The sequence below is a fragment of the Myiozetetes cayanensis genome, unplaced genomic scaffold (assembly GCF_022539395.1).
Source record: "Myiozetetes cayanensis isolate MyiCay16 unplaced genomic scaffold, myiCay2020 scf5-8, whole genome shotgun sequence".
Taxonomy (NCBI): Eukaryota; Metazoa; Chordata; class Aves; order Passeriformes; family Tyrannidae; genus Myiozetetes; species Myiozetetes cayanensis.
The window spans coordinates 83,461,230-83,483,099 of NW_026087742.1; the positions used below are offsets into that span (position 1 = coordinate 83,461,230).

General features: G+C 39.5%; 1 protein-coding gene across 2 annotated transcripts in view; it reads right to left on the bottom strand.

Annotated features, from left to right (window-relative positions):
- Nucleotides 1-21,852, bottom strand: part of LOC126648402 (cohesin subunit SA-2-like) — a 59,848-nt gene extending 37,996 nt beyond the window's left edge. Inside the window, exons 1-11 of one of the 2 annotated variants that reach the window (XM_050331296.1) lie at nucleotides 21,735-21,852; nucleotides 21,454-21,623; nucleotides 17,317-17,401; nucleotides 16,529-16,675; nucleotides 15,007-15,103; nucleotides 13,930-14,006; nucleotides 9,156-9,227; nucleotides 6,802-7,006; nucleotides 5,606-5,757; nucleotides 4,281-4,354; nucleotides 3,714-3,837 (exon numbers count right to left, since the gene is read on the bottom strand). In XM_050331296.1, coding sequence (XP_050187253.1) covers nucleotides 3,714-3,837; nucleotides 4,281-4,354; nucleotides 5,606-5,757; nucleotides 6,802-7,006; nucleotides 9,156-9,227; nucleotides 13,930-14,006; nucleotides 15,007-15,103; nucleotides 16,529-16,675; nucleotides 17,317-17,401; nucleotides 21,454-21,497 — 1,077 coding nt within the window. In that variant the 5' untranslated portion in view covers nucleotides 21,498-21,623; nucleotides 21,735-21,852. Of the gene's footprint in view, nucleotides 1-3,713; nucleotides 3,838-4,280; nucleotides 4,355-5,605; nucleotides 5,758-6,801; nucleotides 7,007-9,155; nucleotides 9,228-13,929; nucleotides 14,007-15,006; nucleotides 15,104-16,528; nucleotides 16,676-17,316; nucleotides 17,402-17,929; nucleotides 18,151-21,453; nucleotides 21,624-21,734 lie in introns of those variants that run through there. The other variant, XM_050331298.1, reaches the window with a different exon arrangement.
- Nucleotides 21,853-21,870: the final 18 nt, after the last annotated feature.

Here is a 21,870-nt window from a genome sequence, read left to right on the forward strand (position 1 = left end):
TTTGCTGAATGGTCATAAAGCCCTTGGCATGCCACTAGTAATTTCATTTGTCAGTCAGGTGGCATTCAAGTGTAGGTCTGCAGATACAAAGTTTAACACATTAAAGTATACCATCTTCGTTCTAAGGTATCCTGTTCCCACCTGAAAGCTCTCAGTCATAACCCTTTATGCGTGTTTCTTTTAAGTGTTGAGAAAATTAACTCTAGTAACTAGAAACACATTAACTACTTCTACTATGACTAGCTCTACTATTTTCCTATGTTTTTCATCTGCATTTTCTCCTTCTCAACCACTTCCCCTTTTCCAGATTCAACATTCCTCATAGTTTTAGAAGGACATGAAGTAATTTTGAATGATCAATTTTGAATGACCTATTTCACTACTTTTGAATGAACTACTTCACACACTGTCCTTTGAGTAAAACAATTTAAAAAACTGCCCTCCCCACAAAAAAACTCCGCACACATGCACAAAGATATGAGCAGAAAATCATTTGAAGAAATAAGTATTTCAGAAGTAGCCTCAACGATAGGATCAGTTTCTATAGCCATGTTTGACAGAAAACAAAACTAAAAACGCTTTCAATTTCCTGAAATTTGCCAGGAGGATCCCATAGTCAAGACACACAAGTTCATTTTAACGGAAAGTTCTTGTTTACATGGGATTTCTTCGAGTGTTTTTCACAGTCTAATGAGAAAACCTCAACAACTTGCCCTGAAGTTCCAGATAAAGCTAGTCTAACATGGCAGGAGATCCCAAATGTTAATTTCCATTCTCTCTGCCTTCCTGATTGCTCCCACTTTTCCCATCCTTATTCTTCATTGTCTTGATTTTTCTGTCTTTAACTCAGAACCTTTTACATAGCACTTCCCTTCAACACCTGCTGCTCAGATCAGAACTGGTTTGATTGGATCTGGATGCTGATTTATGTACTATATATTCCCTTGAAAGAACAGTAGAACCTTTGAGTGCAAGTCAAGGGCCTGGGTTTCACAAATGCAGGTGACTGGGCTCATATATAATGTCCAACTGCAAACAACTATCAGATTTATTATCATCTGTTCCTTAGTCTTCAAAAATAAAAAGTTGTTATTTCTGACAGATGAACATAAACTACTTGAAAGCATATCTTTATAGTGCTGTTCCACAACTCTTACTGGGCCAAAGAGAGATCTTCATGTGCAATTTTGAGCATCTTATCTCTAATTTTGAAGAATCTTCTTGTACCTAGGAAATAACCTTTCAAGTAAAAATATAATGTTTAATACCAAATTATAATAGCAAAATGATATCTCATGGGGAAGAAACATTGATCATCTTCAAATAAAAGACTCTGGAGACAAAAATCTTAATTTTATACTTACTTCCTCCTCCTCTCTCCCCTTTAAAGCCTCACAAATAACTGAACTTAATCTCCCTTTTACAGCACTGTAGATGATCCTGGCCAGGTTAGAATACTTCTGTGGTTGTTAAACTCTGGGGCCTAAATTCTTTGGCAAACTTCTCTGTAATATATACTAAAAGAAAATTGGCTCTGGGAGTTAGCAGTTTCTTGCTGCCCACCCCCAGCAAGATGGGATAGAAATGCTTATTAAGGAGGACTAGTGTGAAATTACATTCATATGTATATAAAAGCTCTGCTGCCCCTGCTGATGCCAAAAATGCCCTGCCCTCATTTTGAAATCTGGCAATCACAAATCTGGCAAATAACAAAACAGCACCAGGACTGCAGCCACCAGTAGTGGCACACTACCAAGACTCAGGCAAATGCAATATATGGAAGACACCCTACTTTATCTCACTCTTTTTGCATCTGCTTTGCTTTCAGATAAAAATCTTTAGAAAGAAATAACATCTCCAGTTCCCAGTAAATGGCACTGGATGAACTATGTACATTAATCAGAGACAACAGCTATTAATTTTCACTGTACTGTAAATGAAGACATGTCAACTTCAAAAATGACTTTATTTTTAGAATTCTCCAAACTGAACATACATTAAAAAGATATTCTTATCAGATAAAATTTATGCAGGAAAAACCCACCAGTCCTTGATAGATTTGTTGTCCTAAAAAACCCAAATGCCGCCTTCAGAGGAACTGCACGATGCAGGGAAGCGAGAGGCCTCGTGCGGCCCCTCCTGGCCTTCGTGGCAAACTACAACTTCACTCACAGAACAGAAACATTGCCCAAAGTTGACACAAATTCCAGGATATTTAGGGATGTACACAGGAGCTATACACACCTTCAAAGGTGGTCTGCAGAGGTGCAGTGTGCCAATTTCAGTAATTAGCCATTCTCAATAAATATTCCTATCCTCCTAAAATCTTTCATCATTTTAGAAGCATGAGAAAAAGCATATTTTCATGGAATCATAGAATGGGTCAGGTTGGAAGGGACCTCATCTGGTCCAACCTGCTGCTCACGCAGGGTCATCCTGGAGCACATTGCACAGGATTGCATCCAGACAGTTCTTGCATATCTCCAGTAAGGGAGGCTCCATGACCTCTCTGGGCAACCTGTTCCAGTCACAGAATCATAGAATCAACCAGATTGGTTTTAAAAGACCTCTGAGATCATCAAGTCCAACCCCTGATCCAACACCGCTGTGGTTACTAGACCATAGCACTCAGTGCCACATCCAGTCTCATCTTAAAAACCTCCAGGGATGGAGAATCCACCACCTCCCTGGGCAGCCCATTCCAATGTCTAATTACTCTGTAAAAAATTCCTTCCTATTATCCAACCTAAACCTCCCCTGGCACAGCTTAAGCCCGTGCCCTCTTGTCCTACTGCTGATTGCCTGGGAGAAGAGACCAACCCCCACCTGGCTACAACCTCCTTTCAGGTAGTTGTAGAGAGTGATGAGGTCACCCCTGAGCCTCCTCTTCTCCAGACTAAACAACCCCAGCTCCCCCAGCCTCTCCTCATAGGACTTGTGCTCGAGTCCCTTCACCAGCCTGGTTGCTCTTCTCTGGACCTGCTCCATCACCTCAATATCCTTCCTGAACTGAGGGGCTCAGAACTGACCACAGTGCTTGGTCTCACACACAGTAAAGAAATTGTTCCTTGGGTTCAAGTGGAACTTCCTGTGCATCAGTTTCTGCCCATTGCTTCTTGTCCTATTGCCTGGCATTTTGGAGTCACTCACTTCTTTTGGGTTTTTTGCTTGTTTGTATTGGTGGGGTTTGGGGGGGGGGGGTTTAAATGTGCCTCTATTCAAAAAGAAAAAACAAACATACTATAAGGAAAAGGAGAAAATCCTTTGGGAAATGGCTGGACTTTCTGTAAATATTTTCTATATCCATCTAATTCCAAATGAGAAATGCAATATTGAAGACTATTTTACTATAGGCAATATCTATTTGTTCATTTTTATAAGTTTAAACAAAATTTTAAATGTCCATGAAGCATAAAAGCAGAATTTCAATCAACATTTAACACTGCATATGCTCAAATGATATAGGCCATTTTACAATTCAGAAATAATTCCCAAATCAGTAATATATAAAATTAATTGCACACACAGGGATACACACAGAAATCACAATGGCTTTAAAAATAAAACCTTATACGAGGCAGGAAGTAACTTCTTTTTTGTACCACCACAGTTTTAAATATCTACTCTCAAGAATTTAAATGTTGGGATTCTTCAAAAAAATTTGTAAAGAATCCCTTGTACTACCCCCAGTAAGAAAAACTTTAAAACTTTACCTTATCATACAGCATCCATCCAACATATTTTAAATAGCTATCATTTAAAAAAGCATCTGGGTATGTTTTAATCCAGCTGCCAATTTCTTCAATGCAAGTTGCTCGGATTTCAGGGATCACATCACTGTGAAATTATAAAATCATAATATTAATACACTAAAAATCAATTTAAATATCAATTCTATTATTTGCAATATTTTTTATGTTCTGGAATTGCAAAGGCATGTATTACTCAAAACATTACAAGTATTTTCACATTAATAAGTTAGTCTTCAATCAATACTTTAGCCACTTTTAGCCACAAAGTTTCATGCAATAATTATTTTGCAATGCCTGATATCTTCTCAATCACAAATGCACTGCTTTATAGCCAGCAGGAAGAACTGAAGAAGCATACTCGAGAGGTTCTTTTGTAAGCCCAAATTCTTTAAATTAATTTAACCGCTACACTTTCCTTGACACTACCAGTGCCTCTAGGATGTTTAACTTGATTCAGCTATCTGTATAATCTGAGCAAGAGTTTCTTGGGAATGAAGATACACATCACAGCTTTGTTTTCACTCTTACCGGTAACGGTTTAGAAATGTCCCTTTGAAAATAGCATTCATCATGTTCTGTATCTCTAGAAGCTTGTGCTCATACTGAAATATAAAGAGAGCTGAATGTTAATATTGGTCCCACGATTCACTACACACGAAAAGTTTGCAGCAGGGCACTTGGAATACTGCTGTGGTGCAAACTGCTGGTGTTTACACACGGTACCAACACAAAATGAGTGGTCTGTATCTACACCAGCAATTGGCCTATTTGTTAGCTATGTCCTGAGGAAAGGTTTACTGGATACCAACTGCTAACCTGGATAACAAGGAACTTGTTTGATACAGTGAGTCCTGATCTATCAATACGCAAATGATGTTCACATATAGGTCCAAACTGTCGTTTTATGTGCTTGAACAGAGATGGAAGAAAGGCACACAAAGGAATTTTCAAAATACACCTATTGCACAATGAGCATGTATTTCAACTGAGCCCTGAAAATCTAAACATGAACTTCTAAAAAACCAAGTCACTTAATAAAAACATTCTCTCATCAACGGCATCAGGAAGGGTGACAAGTTTGGGTTTCCCCCCCAACACACCCATTTCCTCTGTCTTTCCCATAAGATCAGATTTATGATGATACTAAAACACTCTGTCTAACCCAAACACTCCTTCCCACAAAAAAGGGGTTGTTTCTGTAACAGAGAATTCCATGGACATCCAAAACTCAGAACAGAGATAAGTGATTCTAAGGTCAGAAGACAAGGAACTGTGCTTGATGTTCGTACATCAAGTCCCCTCCTTCTTTAAGTCATAATTATTTTTTACAGTTATAGCTCTGCCTCTGGGAGTTGAAAAGGAGCTGTTTGTTTGAGCAGGGAAGAAATGACAGAAACTGAACAGCAAAAGTGATACAGGACATACCTGAGTTAAGTCTGTTTTTATAATGCATTACTTACACAGACATGAGTTATCCTGTGTCCTTTTTCATTCTTTGCTAACATTTTGGTTTGTAATTTGTACAAACATATACAAAACTGCACTCTCACAACACCAGAGCTATTGAGGCAGTTAAATCTGTATGTAAATCCACATTTGTGCAAAGATGAAGGGCTAATGATGCCAATTTAAAGAAGCAGCTAATAGGACAGACATCAGAGGTTAACAGTACATAAGGCAGTTTTTATGTTAGTCCTTTTTGTACCACTTAATCCAGCCAGTCACACCTGCTCTGCACAATGCACTAGATAAACATACAAACCTCAAAGAGCTGCAGTGACCCAAAAGCAAGCAGTCAGAAATCCCTCTTTTTAACATTTTCACACATCTCCCATACAAGACACCTCCCTGACCTCTTTCATTTTTCTCTCTAGCTGGTCAAGTCTGTAACTGGTCCTCTTGCCACTTATCCTCTGCTTCTCCACCTCATATAATCTTTGAGCATTGTGCTTGTTGACATCAAGGTTCAGATGGACGCTTACAACTGCCGTCAAAAGTTTCATTGCTAAAAAAGAAACAAACCCAACACATTTAGCTTAGCTTAGAGATATGTAGCATAAAAATATTCACCACTTTACCACAAAAAGGATATGGTTAGCCAAATCCATTTTATATCCAAAATATGAACATTACTAGATTATAGTAATTTATTTTCAAAATATAGTGTTTATCTTAAAGGCAGACAATTTTCAAAAAAGAAAAACTAAGTTCTATTTCTGGTGATTTAAAACTTTTGGTCAGAGTTCTAGTCGGAGAAGTAATTTACTGGGCAACTCTTAGTTTATGTAATTCTGACTTTTCTGCAAAAGAATCTAGAATTGTGGAACAGCTGATTTTCAGAAACAAAAAAAAAAAAAAAAAAAACCAGGAAAAAGCAGGGAAGTTGTTTCAGAAAAGCCTGTGAATCTTAATTTTAATTGAATTGACAAAAATTCATGTTTCCCTAAGGATCATTAGATACTTTGTATAGATTTCAAGTGGGTTTTTTGAGCCTTCAAAGCAAACAGCGTACTACAGAATAAATTATACTTTAAGTGCTCTTTGCATGGTAAAGAGGGTATTTACTAGCTTCAGGGGGAAAAAAAACTTGCAGCTTTATTATCATCATGCTTCATGAAACAAAAATGTATAACTAGTAATGCTCTTTTTAGCACAGAGACCACAAAAATAGCAGCTCTGCAAAGGAATCGTTTTTAGATGAAGCGTTTAATGTAACCTCATCACAATAATTAGTGGAGGGAGGAAAATAAAGTAGAAAACTATGAAAAAGCAGTTACTGAAAGAAAAAAAGACTCAGAACAGCATAATTCTAAAGTCAGTCATGTCAGGCACTAAAGAAAATTCCATTCAGATAGACATGGGAACAAACAATCCATATTACAGACAACTGTATAAAGTATATTACGAGGAAGGCACTCTCAATGCATAAGAGAACAACTGCTCCAGTAAACAGAGCTTTTCACTGTCAGAGCAGTTTTGTTTGCACACAAGACAACAAAAGTCTACCTACTCTAAAGATTATCTCCAGAAACTCTGCAAGTTATTTTACCTGCCAAAGTGCTTGTGTGTCTAAATGCTCTGACCATGGAGTCCGCTAAGCCCGTAAGCAACGAGATGACAGCGTCCATCAAGTAGCTATCATACAGGATGCTGCACTGGCACTGCTGGACAAGCACTGCAATAAATTCACAGAAATTGGCCTTGAACTTCTTCCAATAGGGTCCTGTTCTGATCAGTGGGTAGTCTTCATTGTCCTGCACAAGAAAGAAAAGTCAAGAGAAAACACACTAACTATCTTTGTGCATCCATATCTCTCCCACTGAATATCAGAGAGAGTTTTGCTGAGTTTCACTTCATGCCCCCAAAACTTTTTTCACGGTTATTACTCCAAAGCAGGGACAAGCAACTAGGCTACAAGCAAGCACAGAGACAAAAGAGCTTCATCATAGCTACACTGTCTTGACAGCTCACATTTGAAAACAACGTACATGAGGTAGCTGTGAACAGACAGGAGGAGAGGGCGTGTGAAGCCAGAGCATCATAAATAACTTTCACTGGCATAAACCATGAGCACTCATGGCCCCTTCTACTTCCTCACAGCCAGTAGTGTCTTTCCTTTTCCTGCAAAAGCAGGGTAAAATCCAAGCAGGAAATTAAATGAGTGTAAGTGGAGACAAACAACTGTAGTGTGAACAGGATGAGACTGTTTTCCTCAGCAGCACTGCCAGCTTATCAGGCTAAAGCTTAATGACATAGGAGTCATTCACCTATGCCGCCCACACCAGGGTCTCCAAAAACTTCCACAAAAACAGGAAGTAGGCAATACCTTTGACATTCCACAAAAAGCAAGTTACAATAAAACCATAAGTGTTCACAGTACAGTTGATACTGCCAGGAGATAAGCAGACAGAGGGAAGTTCAAATGACTCCTCACACAAAATGGTGCACCTCATGTGAAAGGCACACTAGGGAGACTTTGTAAAAGGCAACCACAGACAGTGTGAATATCTATTTCATTTACAATGTCACAGATCCCAGGAATGGTTCAAAATATGAATTTGCATCCTGACAGTTTCCAAGCATGAGTGAAGCTGAAGAACTCCAAAACTTCACTCACTATGGAAAACTTCATCCTGAAGACAGGTCGCTGTTCAGCTGGTCCCTCACTAGGTGGTCAAACACCTTCTCAGACATATTCTAACATACAGCTTCACATCCAGCATAACTTTACGTACTTTAAAAGTACACTTTATGCTCTTCTCTCGTAACTTTGTTTCCAAAGCACTGGGACCTCGGCTTTCTAGAAAAATAAATGCAAGCCCAGGCTGATCACAGGGTTGGCCACAACCCAAAATACACTGGAAATCTGGAATCTGGGACGTGTTCCTAGTCAGGTTGTAAGAGTCAGTTCAGAGCCTAACAGCAGCAGCAAGTGCCAAGACAGAAAGGGAAGCTCTCATCAAGCCCCATTTAATGCTCCTTGATCTTGACACAGACAGAAGAAAGACAATCTACTTTACCACCATAGCTTACTCCTCGATCTGAAAAGCAGCACAAACACACAAAATCTCACTTTTCAAGAGCATTTCTACTATCCTTGTTTATTGCATTGGGATACTGTATAATGGTAACATGCATATTGTAAACATATAAACAACACAATGGGTACACCACCTAAATTTAGGCACCTAACTTGGTGCTTAAACCCTTGGTCCCTTAGATTCCTTCCATAACGAGTAGAGAAGCAGCTCTGCTTCCAGAAATCAAGTCAGATTAGGCACTTAACACAGGTTCTTCCAGAAACTATTGAAATCACCCAAGTGAGTGGTGTGAGCTCCTGCTCTGACTCAACCTGGAAATGCTTCCTTCTTTCATACAGAGTCTATGTAAACAGAGGAAAATCCAAATGAAGTGCCAACAAGGAATTCTCCACAATGCTGCAATTGTTGTATGGGAAGAGGCATTGCAGAAAAGCTGACTCTGCTCTCAAAATATTCTTCCAACTAAACATTTATTTGGACAAATCTGTCTGCCAAAACCTCTGTGTGCATATACCTGTGCACACATACGCGTACATACGCATACGTCTGTGTGTTGAGCTTGCTGGAGGGGATGGGGTACATTCTTGAGCACCACTGCAACTTGACACACATCAGTCTGTTCAAAATGCTGATGTCTCACCTCTTTGACATCAGTAGTGAGAAACAGACACTTTAAAAGTGTGTGTTCATCCAAACCAGAGGTCTAAAACAGACCCGATGAGGCACCTCTAGAAGTGCACGATTATCTCCATTCACTAACACACAGTTTGACTACTTCTGATGTGACTGCCTACACTGGAAACAGGATATACAGCCACAGAAAATGCTGTACTTCAGTTGCAGAGAACTACAACAGTCCTACCATGTCCACCGGCCAAGTAACTGTCAGGATCCAAGGATAGGCCATGAATTTCTTGTACTGCAACCCAGTTTCCTGTAATGCAGGAGATAAAATTTTGAAAGCTTGACAATGAAATGGCACAGTTAATTCATAAACACAAAAGTATAACAAAACATACAACATCTTTAAAAGGCTATTAGTACTTCAGAGGATGTGTATTACAGGTGGTTCAGACAATCCAAAACATGAAACAAAATCTAAATCCTTCTCATCTTGGTAGTTTTTATTCATAACCAACAACAGAAGAAAAACACACTTTTATACAAAACCTGAGTTTTCTTGCTATAAGTAGACCCAAATTGTTTCCAAAATTTATAAGCAAACATATACAAGGCATAATTCTTATTATTAATTCTAAGATACGGCTCCTCAGCAAGTCTAAGTATATATCCCTTTCTAACATTTAGTACCTAGTTACTGTAAAACATCCAAACTAAAAAAAAAAAAAACAAAACATTTTGAGGTTTTCAAACTATAGAGAAATGTCAGCACTAGTGTAACCTGATTCAGAGATGCTTTCTCAACTCTGCAATTATTCCAAGACAAAAGGCATGAAATCTAGAGTTATTTATTATGCTCAGTGAAGTAAAAGTACTTCTATCCCCATGTGGTTGTACAGTTATACATCAAACTTAACTCTTCCACTGATAAAGATTTCAACAACAAAATGGGAAAGGGAAGGAAACCTATAAAACAACAAAGAACTGCAAAAAATAAAATGTCACATACAGAAAGAAAAGTAGAAGAGAGAAACAGAATAGTTTAAGAAATAAGGAAAACAGAAAACAGCGGTCCTAAAGACAAGTCTATCTCACCACTCAGGAATACCACAGACCACAAAGAGGAAATGCCTCAATGATCACATTCTCTGCAGCCAACACCGGTAAAAGTTTTCACAGAATCACAGAAAGACTGAAATTGAGAAAGACTCTTTTGAGATCACCTAAACCAACCCCACCTGCTCAATCAGCCAAAGTAGGCTGCCCAGGGCCATGTGTGACTTGCTCTCAACCCCTGCTAATGTGTTTAGCATAACTAATGCTATTTTATGAGGCAAGCACCACTTCTCTGTGATCAAGCAGGTCACATATTCATTCCCTTTCCCTCGTTCTCAGGACCAGAAGGTCTTGTGAACCAAGCAGACAAACCAAACAGATTTCTTCTTCCCCTTCGTAGTGTTCTCCTGGTTCCTGAGCTCCAGGCCAATTACTCCCTTCCTTACTGGCCTTGAAGGTCCCACACATCCAGACAGACAGGTGGTAGCAACGACCCAGTCACAGAACAGGGAAGCATCATAGCAAGCAGAGCGGTCTATAGAATCAAGGGGCTGCGAGACCTAAATGATGAACTTTGACCAGAGCTGCTGCTGGACAGTGAGACCTAAACTGTATTATAAATTCTATATTATGCTATTACATTGATTCTGCTTATAGAAATCCTGTGCCATTTTAATCACAAATTCTGTGCTAGACTAATCATAATATACTGTTAAGAAAAAATGCTCTAATTGTAACTACAGTTAGTGCCACCATCATTCTGCCAAGGATCCCCTGAAAGTACGTGTCAGGTGATGCCTTGTGCAGTAAAACTAATATTTTCACAGAAAGACACTCACAACCAGCTCTGGGCAACCTGTTCCACTTCTTAAACATCCTCCCAGGAAAAGTTTCCTTGTGTTCAGGTGAAATGTCATACATTTCTGCTTGTGCCCACTGCCTATCTTGGCTTGCCTTTGTGCTCACTGTCTCATTGGGCACCATTGAGCAGAGCTGTGCTTCCTCCTTGTCATTCTGTCACATCAGGTATTTTTACACATGGATGAGATTCCTCTGAGCCACCTTCTTTCCAGACTGAACAGGCTCAACTTTCTCAGCCTCTCCTCATATGAAAGCTCATAAATCATTTTTGTGGCCCTTCACTGGACTCACTCCAGTAAACCCATCTCTCTCTCTCGTACTGTGAGGCCCAGAACTCAACTCAGCACTCCAGATGTGGTCTCAGTAGTATGAACAGAGAGGAAGGATCACCTGCCATGACCTGCTGGCAATGCTCTGTCTAATGCAGCCCAGGAGGCTGTTGACGGTCAACTTTTTTGTGAGGGCACATTGCTGACTCATGTTCATCTTATCATCCACACAGAGATCCTACTCTGCAGAGCTGCTTTCCAGTCAATCAGTTCCCAGTGTGTAGTGGTGCATGGGGTTATTCATCCCCAGATTCACGGGGTTTCCTGTTGTAAAACTTCATGAGCTCCCCTTCTGCCCAACTCTTCAGTCTGTTGAGGTCCTGCTGAAGAGTAGAACAACCACCTGGTCTAGCAGCTAATCCTCCCAGTTTTTGTATCATCTGACAACTTGCTGAGAGCAAACTGGTAATCACCTGGTAATTTACTGTCCCACTGTCCAGGTCATTATTAAATATGATGAACAGTATTGGCCCCAATATCAAACCCTCAGGTACAGCACTAGTGACTAGCCTCCAACTGGACCTTATGCCAACCACATGGGCCTGGTTGTTCAGACAGTTTTCAGTCCACCTAAGTAACTAACAGTCCACTAAACTAACTCACTACTTCACCAGCTTGTACCCGAGGACAGTGTTTCAAGTCTTACTGAAGTCAAGATAAAAAAACATCTGCTCATCCCTCTTCATTCACCAAACTACTCACTTTGTTATAGTTGGCTGTCATGTTGATTAAGCACAATTTCCCCTTTGTAAATCCATGCTGACTACTCCTGATAACCTCCTTAAGCTCCATGTGTTTGGACATTGCTTCCAGAATTAGTTGCTTCTTCACCTTCCCAGGGATCAAGGTGAGGCTAATCAGTTCGAGTTTGACAGATCTGCCCTCCTGCCCTTTTTGAAAACAGCAGTGACATTTGCTTTCTTTTGAGACTTTGGGAATCTCTCCCAATGTCCACAACCTTTCAAAGATCATCAAAAGGGGCCTCACAGTGACATCGGACAGTTCCCTCAGCACTCCTGGGTACATTCTGTCAGACCACGTGGTTTTATGTACGTTCAGTCCATTTAAGTGTTCCCTACCTGGACCCTCCTCCAAAGAAAGTAATCCTTGCTCCAGACTTCCCCTCTGGTCTTATGGACCTGATATTTCTGAAAGCCAGTTTTACCAGTAAGGACAGAAGCAAAGAAGGCATTGAGTACGTCGGGCTCTTCTGTGTCCTTTGTCACATGGGCCCCTATCACATCTACCAGTGGACTCATGTTTTCCTTGGGCTTCCTTTTGCTGTTGATGCATTTATATACTCTTTTCTTGTTGCCCTTCACACTTCTTGCAAAATTCAACTTCACTAACATTTCCCACTAACACTAGTGAGAATTTTAGCAGAAACCATTGGTACAAGGTTGCAATAAGTTAACTGAACAGCAATGCCATGGTTGAATCACTGAAATCATCAGGAATGAAGAATTACATAAAAACCTTTAGTTTTTCAATCTTCTGAATGCTAGAAACAAACAATATAAATTAAAAGGCAAGATGAGGCACTCAAGCACATCTATGGCAATAATCTCCACTCTCATTACTGCTTTCTCTACTACTATCATTTTAAAAAATGGTTTTGAAATTGCAGTAGTTCTCTATAGCACCATTCCTCAACTAACCTAACCACTAACTGACAGTTCCATCTAATTTATGAAAAGGTAAGAGAGAACTTACTTTCTCTATATAGCATGCAGAATACAGTTTCTAAGGTAACTGTAGAACCTTCCTTTTTGCCCACCAGGACAGATGAAAAGGTTACAGAGCTGTAATACTTCCAGGATGATGATGACAATAATCACATGTTTGTATCTGTCAGAGTCCCTACACTACCATGAATGTTATTCAGGGCTAATTTAGTTGGCAAAGAAGTGCCAGATTACTAATTCATATGGCCAGACACATATCGGATCATTTCTGTCAAAAATTAGCCCAAGTACTACTACACTTCTAAAACGAAGAAAACCATATTGGCAAATTCATCCTCTGTGGGAATTTCTACAGCAGCTGGTCTTTGAGAGATGCTCAATTAAAGCAAGGCTGATGGCTGCTGCTTGACAAATCAATTCAGAGGTGACAAATACAGAAAAAAAAAAAAAGCACAGAAGCAACTGTGAGAACACTGCAGAAAATTTAATGTCATAATTAGCCAAGGAGCAGTCAAGCAGAGAAACATCATTGTAAAGCTGCATCTTTTTCTTAACAATCCACAAGAAATGAGATCTTCACTATATTTTCAAAATTATCTAAAAATTTGTCTTGTTTCATATGACAACACAATTATTAAAAATCACAGTATCAATAAAGCAGAAGGAACAGATTCAAATATCACTTAAAAATAACTCATCAGTAATCCATATTCGTATTTTTTAAAGGACCCATCAACCAAATACCAAAGGAACCATCTACCTGCTGTAACGCCAAGTTATATTTACCTGCATAAAGTCACTATCAAAAGAACTCCTAAGAGAAAGCCAGATTTAGGAAAACTGCAATTTGACAGCCCCAATGAAACTCTCAAACTAAAAGTGACTTACAAGAAACATATCCTGCTGCTGCTAAAATGGGTCATTATAACACCAAATTTCCCTTCTGAAAAACAGGATTATTTTTTTAAGTTAAGGAAATGGGACACAGCTCCTGATAAGCAACAGGAACTTTGTCCAGGTTGGCTACTAAGATAGAGTCTATTACTTATATAAAAAAGGCATGCAAAGTCAAAGCTGTGCCTACCTTGTCAAAGGTCTCCGTCATTTTTCGCATGACATCTTTCTTGTGCAAACTCTGAAACATCTCTGCTGTTACCATGCCTAGGAAAGTAATGTTTTAAAAACAGGAATTACCAACAACCACACAACAATAATCAAGTCCAAATCACAGTAAGGACTTTATTTTACATTTAGAAACACCAAGAAAGGGGGACTCTTTTTTATCTATCTGCGGCGCTGCTGTGGGCAACAGATACATAAAGAGACACATAAGTTCACTGATAGGAAAAAGTACTGATGAACCAAAACTGAAATTTACTTTAGAGAAGTCTCCTCCGTGATGTCTGGCCCTGTCTCTGTCCATTCATTTACTTCAAAGATTTACTAAAATTTTGCCCACTGCTACTCAAAGACCCCCAAATACTAGAGACAAGGCATATTAGCCAAAGACCTGTGAAAAAAAAGTGTAAAAAGTACATTTCTAGCTGCCTAAATACACTCAGAAGTTTCAAACTAACAGAACTGTCTTCTTAAAACTCTTACTTGACATCCTGAAGTATTTCACTAGCAGATTGTCCCCACAAGTCAGTGTCTCAATGTTTGTTACCAAACAGACAGCTTCACCACCCTCTGGTAAAAGCAGCCACAATGAGGCAACAGATTTCTTTTCTAGCCACCAAAGAAGGGAGCTGAATTTGTTAGCTGCTTATTTTCAAACAAAAATACCAGCATTACAAAATAAACTCAGAAATTACAAAACAAGTGGCAACTGAAACCACTGGATTTTAATTAGAACACTCATCAAAACCCTCTTCTTTATGTGGGTACTCTGCAAAGCAATGTGACATGCCACTTCAGAAACCTGACCTTGCAAACCACGTTCAAATACAACTCTCAGAGCTGGAATGCTGTGAACACAGGTCAAAGAATTTAACCAGCAGCATTCTTTACTATTAGTCCTGCCCATCTGGAGCTTGTCCTAACGAACAGTACGGATTATAAGTACGTGATTTACTGAAGAGAAAAATTCCATTTTAGAAAGCACACTTCAGAGTATTCTCATCCACAGACAACGGAAAGGGCTACTAAGAGGGTAAATTACCTTGACAGCCTGAGCACTGAATGAAGAAGTTGATCAGATCTAGAAGTGCCACATTCCTGTCTTGTTTATAAGCTTCAACCCAGTCATCTACTACAGACTAGAACAGATTTTAAGAAATCATTATTAAGGAGCTGAACACAGTATGCTGTACTCCACTGACAATATCCATAATAACAACACCAACACTGTTCCATCTCCATTAAATTATAAAAACAAAAATTAACTCCACACAATTCTGTTCCATTTTCAATAGTTCTAAAAGACTCCTTCTGGGGCAAAATGAAGCCTTAAACTACTCATAACCACAGTTTTAATAAATTTAATATTAAAAAAAAAAAGTCATTCTCCTGACTTCTTGCTAGCATCAAAGTAACAGTTTAATTTAAAAACAAAAAAAACCCAAACAAACGAATACATAAAAAAACCAAAACCCACATACATTTAACTGCTGTACCATCTAATAATTAGTATTAAATTATACTAGCAATTTTGCCTGGGAGTTCTTGTCTTTTCCAGCACTTGGTTTGTGCAGTAAATTGAAACAGTTCACATGCTACATGTAAGCCAAAAAGCAACTCTAGATTTCACCTCTAGTGCAGTACAGCCTACAGCCTGTGTGTGACACAGGCCTCCTGGGACAAGCCATCCAGGCTTCAACCCACTGGTAGTGCCACACAGGTCTGCTAAATTCTAGCAGCTGCAGCAGAGCTCAAGCTCTACTGCCTTTCCAGGACCTTCCTGTCACGGTTTGCAAAGCAGAAGGCGAGCTCTTCAGGGAGCTCTACTGAAGTTAACACAGCTGTAGCATGGCAAAAGTCCATCCACGCAAACATCTTGGAAAAACTAAGGTTTGGCATCCAAACTATAAATGTACTTTTCATGCATGCGTGCACAGACACACACACACACTTTGCTTACAGACACTACACACTGGAGACATAGGTATAACTCTGTATAAAAATATTTGGGGCTCCAGATTTTCCTACACATGTACAAACATAATGTATACATGTGCTCACAGAGTATGGGGAGGTGGGCTTCCTCACATTGAAGAAAGTTTATACAGACACACAGGAAACCTGATTATTATGCAAACGACTATCAAACCACATTGGAATAGAGGTAAAATAAAAATATCAAAACGAAAGAACCTGGAGAGGAAAAAAAAAAAAAACAAAGGAAGGCCTGATTTTCAGCATCGTGGACAACTAAAATCTCATACTGATCAGATTTTTCCACACTTTTTAAAATAATTATCTTTCAGTATGTTCAGGCACTGCCTTAGGAACACTGGTTTAGGTACAATCCCGTTCCTCTTTTTACGTATCTGACAGCTACTTTTTGACTAATTTGAAGATGCAAGATGCTCTTTTTAAGAGTCATGCTCATAAGAGTTGTTCAATCAAACATGTTTCTTCCCCACCTACGCCAAAATGTAAATGCTCCACAGCATAAATGACAGAAATACTGTTTACCCATCTTCCCTCTACCAAGTCCTTTCAGAAGTCAGTGCTAGAAATACCTGCATGGCCTGCTTCCCCATGCTAACCACTTCAAACAATGTAACTGCCTCAATGACTTCGCCATTCTGCAGCCGGCTCACTCTCCTGCTGCTGGTAGAATTCCTCCTTACGTTTTCACACTGTTCTCGGACCTTCCGCTTCTCTTTCTGAAACGAGTCAAGCAAAGAAAGCACGTGAGAAAACGCAGTGCACACCAGACACTCACAGACACATGAATTATCCCCTAACAATGAGTTTATTTCACTCTTATTGTAATCATTTCCCCAGGCTGCTAACTTTTACCCTCCAAGGACACCCACAAAGCTTTCTCAAACACAACTGTATTAAAAGGGAGTGAAAGAAAGGATTTATCCGTCTGGTTTTTTTTCTCAACAATGAGTCATAAGCATAGGAAGGTATAACAGGAAAGAAGCTTCCGTACAGTTGTGTACTACCCAGAAGGCAGTTTTAGGTGTCAGCTGTAATTTCTGAAGAGCAGACAGCAAGCACATAAACTCCTCTAGATCTTTTCATTCTCAGCTTGAACTCACAACCTGCAAATCAACATCAACTGCACACCAAGCCCAGGGAAGGAAAATCACATGCTGAAACAAATTGAAAGCCAGAACTGAGGCTATGATGCCAGCCAATGGAATTTGAGGGTCAAGCTATATCCAGTAACTAGATTTTAGATGCACTGAGATCGCTTTATATAATACTCATTTTTGTAACAATTGAATGAGACAGAAAATAAATTCTGCAATTTAAAAGAATTAAATCTTTTTTTAAAGTTTTAAAACTGACTTACTGGTGTTTTCAGGTTGCCATTTCTCACACAGTTGCCATTCTGCACAGCAGACTCAGGCACAGTCTCATCATGGACAGCATTCACTCTAAAGTGTAACAAACACATTGAAGGGGTTAGCAACAAGAACACAGAACTACACAGAGGAAAATGAAAGCATATATATGTATTTTAGTATTTTTAATTACTTGTTTGGAAGTTATGGCATTTTGTTACTAAAAAACAAACAGCAAACTTTAAAAGTACAACAGAAATTTGGGCCTTTTTCACACTATTGGCTTTCCTGTAAGATATACGGAAAATTAGAAAACTAGGAAAACTATCAAAGAAAGTAGAAAGTAAGTAAATGAAACAGAAAGCTGATGTTGACTTAGTGCAGCCTTTGTTGACTTAAGAGCTTTGCACCATGAACCAATAACACAAGAATGCATTCATTCTGCGAGTGCTCTAAACAAAACAAGGCGGTCATATTTGACAGGTATACAATTTAAAATGAGAGAAGGAATCTCGTTTATTTTGTGTATAAAACATGCTGAAGAAAAAAGACACATAAGAAATTTCATTTGCAGGTCATTGCTAATATGATGGAGGAATAATTTGATAAAGAAAGATGCACCTTCTGGGAGATCTGAAGCCATACATTTATCTGCAATGAAATCATGCCACTTTTCGTCATTCCCAATTCTAACAATGTGCTTTGCCAAAGGTCACATTTGAGCAGACGAGCTGGATCCCACTTGTGCAGCAGGTCCAGTGCTGGAAGCTGACTGCTATGGCCTCCTTCTATGGCCTCCTTTTAAACTACAGTGGCCAGGACATGAAGCCAGTTGACTTGTACTATAAGAAGGTACAAAAAGAAAGTAAATATGAGACTGTACAGTTACTTTTATTTTCATGATATTGCTGCAACAAGCGAGTGTGCTAACACAAGTGACCACTTTACAAATCAAAAAACAGTGTATTAAACTGTCAAACACAGTCAGCCCTCCAGTATCCAGTGTTGGCTAACCCAAATGGAGAATTAACTGTGATATGGATGCTGAGCCAGTTCAACTCCAGCAAGGTTTATCAATGCCAGATAAGCATTCTTGTTGTTCTTCTTCCCAAGACTGCTTTGTAAAGCAAATTCTGAGGCTGAATAGCATCAACTGCAGGACCATGTTATCCTGATGTTATTTTGTCGGTGACAGCAGACAGAAGTTTTTATTTAAAAACGTCTCTGTCTACTTTTTTAATCTGTTGAAATCAAGAAGCAATGCAGAATTATGCTTCCAAAGGCTCCTATAAAAATTCTATATAAATATAAAATTACATAAAAATGCGTAAAATTTCTAAATACAGTTATGTAACTGCTTACCTTCCCTACAGAGAAAAGTCCCATGAAAGTTAAATTCAATTAACTACTTGTCATAGAAAAGTTTAAAACATGCCACAATGTTTGACAAATGGAAGCAAAGAAAATAATTCAGGATGAGCTAATTCTTCCATCAGGACTTCTAGCCTGGACTTTTGCAAGCGTAAAGTAGAATGAACTACAGGTCACAGCTGAGTCAGCATGCTATAGGCAATCATTTGCAAAAGTTTTCAAATATCTTCTTTGATTTATAATTGTGAGCCACAGAAATTAAGTATCTCAAGTACCACCAGAGACTTCCTACCTGAAAAGAACAAGCAGCAAGAGATAGCAATATGTATTGCTTTTCTGATGCCAGTTTGCTCTTCCCAGATTCTTCTATGGAACACAAAACCAAAAAGAATCCAAACGTGTTCGTCAAGTAGATGGTTCTCCTTTGTGATTAAATCCCTTCACTCTTGATTTCAAAGCAGAATGCAACATTACGGGGCTGGACTAACAAGTTCTCACTTGCACTGTTTAACTAAACATACAACTCAGATGCAATCCAACGTGAGTTACCCGTTTCTCCATTACACCTCAACATAACACTTAACACGCTCTCAAAAAGTTTTCCTGAATTGTTTACAAGTACTCTTTAGCAACTTACTCCATCCCATAATGAAAATAAATGCGCTGCATTTGATTATAGCAACTATGATTGAGTTCAGGTTGATTTAAAACATTTAACTAATTAAAAAATCAGAACTGCTGCAGGACAGTTCCATCAAGAACTTGTCTGATCACATCCTGGTTTTAGTACTTCTGTCTAGAACATACTTCTTTGAAGTTTTAACTCATTCATCTCTTTCCCAAGAACATCCTGAAGGATGGCACTGCAGACAGTGTCTACTGGCCCTGTGCTACTACTTTGTACCTTATGCGAGACAAAATGTACTTGTAGCAAAAGGGGCTCAACAAAGCAAGGGAATGCCTGGCATACGGAACAGCGTGTTACCAAAGCTCAGCAAAACCTGCAGGAGCAAGAAGACCGCTGATCTATAGCTTCCTCATGTTGGGCTCACAGTGCCAAATAAAACAACATATCTGGGATGAAACCAGTTAGAGTAACAGCAATGAACACAGCAATGCCCCAGGAAGAAGTACAACAGACAACCTACACAGCACCAAGAAACTGAACCCCATAAAAGCACTTAGCAATCAAATGAGATATTTAAATGGAGTTTTTATTTGCACAACTGCATTTCTCTTGAAGAAACTGTTAAAAGAATTATGACATCATCTTATCCTCTTCAGCAAAACAGGAGCAACTGTACCTAGTTGAGGAGGACATGGGGATCTGCAGCAATCCCTGTCCACAACTCCATCTAACATCTTTTCAACTACAGGAGTGCAACAGCAGGTTTAACAAATTTTGAACTAGTTGAGTTTTTATTTCCTCCCCCTGTTATTCTACACCTTTCTGAGTATTTTTGCATACATAAATTCACTGCCTCAAGCACTGGAAGAAACAGCTCTGAGCCATTTAGTTTGCTTCCATCAGCAATCAGTAAGAAAGCAAAAGGAAAATTTCATTCCTATTTTTTCATTCCTATAATTTTCACCTTTATGCCTGGTTACTTAAGGCTCAGAGACTCATTTTTACCTTGCATTCCTGCCACACTATGGTTCTTTCACTAGCACTTGAAGTATTACTGATAAGATAAAACACCTGAAGCAGGAAGGAAGTCAAGTCCTACGTCTAGTCGTCAAACACAATACTACTGTGATAACTTCTGAATTCAGTTTTGGAACATTTGGTGACTAACACTTAAAAAGAAAGCTACCTGTTTACCTAAAAGATAACATTATTCCTTTAGCTGTGTAAAAAGAAACAATCTACGTTACTGAAAGAATCCTACACGTAGATTTTTTAAATTATAAATTTCAACACAAGTGTTTCAACTTTAAGAAGCAACATAAGAAGCTCCACTAAACAACTACCAGGTGCCTTCATGACCCTTCTGAAGCTAAAAGGCTGGTTTCAGATGAAACATACTTGAAAAGCCATATGGGAAGCTTTATTAACTGTCATCATGGACTGCAACTCCCTCAGCTCTCATTAGAGCAAACTGGCTCAGGTGACAGGGTCGGCAAAGACTGGGCTGCAGTGAGTTCAAAGCACGCAACACTGGACATCTAAGAAACTTCACTCTTTGAAATCAAACAAGATATGCCCAAATGTTTTAACTTCACCATTTATTTATTTATATCTGCTCTAGCAGAACTTCTAATTATCATTCTCTAAGTATGAATACTTTAGATCATCTCAAGTGATAACTGAAAAACACATTATAAGAGGGAGAAGACTGGACCCCTACAAAAACAGCTATGCCCCCCCGTCAGTCCCAACAGGGAGCCTACAGATTACTTAGTACTCTTCCCCCTCAGCATCCCCAAATTCACCACTGAAGAAATCACATGCACTGACCATGAATCTGCCTTTTTCCTTTTTTTCAAAGTAGGTTCATTTGCATTGCAGTGAATAAGGCACAGAAAAGCTTATAAGGCCCAGATCCCTTTCAAACAGCATAAAGCACTACACTAAGAGGATGCTAAACAATACATAAAAGGGAATAAAATGAAAACATTAGTAACAAGACATAGGGCACAGCAAATCCCTTTTTTTCCCCCTCCCACCCAAAATGACACACTGTGATTGCCGCGGTATCAGCAAGGCACAAACCCACGGGGCAGCACCCTAATTTACCAAATAAATTTTACAGGCAACCTGCGCCAGGTCTTACTTTTGGCTGGGAAGGCTGCTGGCTGCGTTGGGCTCGGCTATCATTTCCGCTACATTCTTTCAGCAGCACAGACAGCAAAGTTGACACGACCTTCTGAAGGAACTTCACCGAGATCGGGAGCCTTAAAAACTTATCCCTTCGGCTCTCGCGGGCGAAACAGCAGCCGAAAACTGTCATGAAAGGAAAACAAAGGGAGCTAATTCCAGGCAAACCGAGGCGGAGAGCCCCTCCCTCCCCCCAGCCGCAGAGGAGTATGAAACAGAGAAACAAACTGAACCCACCGACGCCGCTCTCGTCCCTCCGGGGCGCTCCCCCGGCGCGGCGGGCCCGGGCCCCGCGCGGTCACCGCGTCAATCACGGCCGAGCCTGGGCCCGGCGGGGGCGGGAGCGCCGTCACACGGGCGGGCGGCGCTTCCG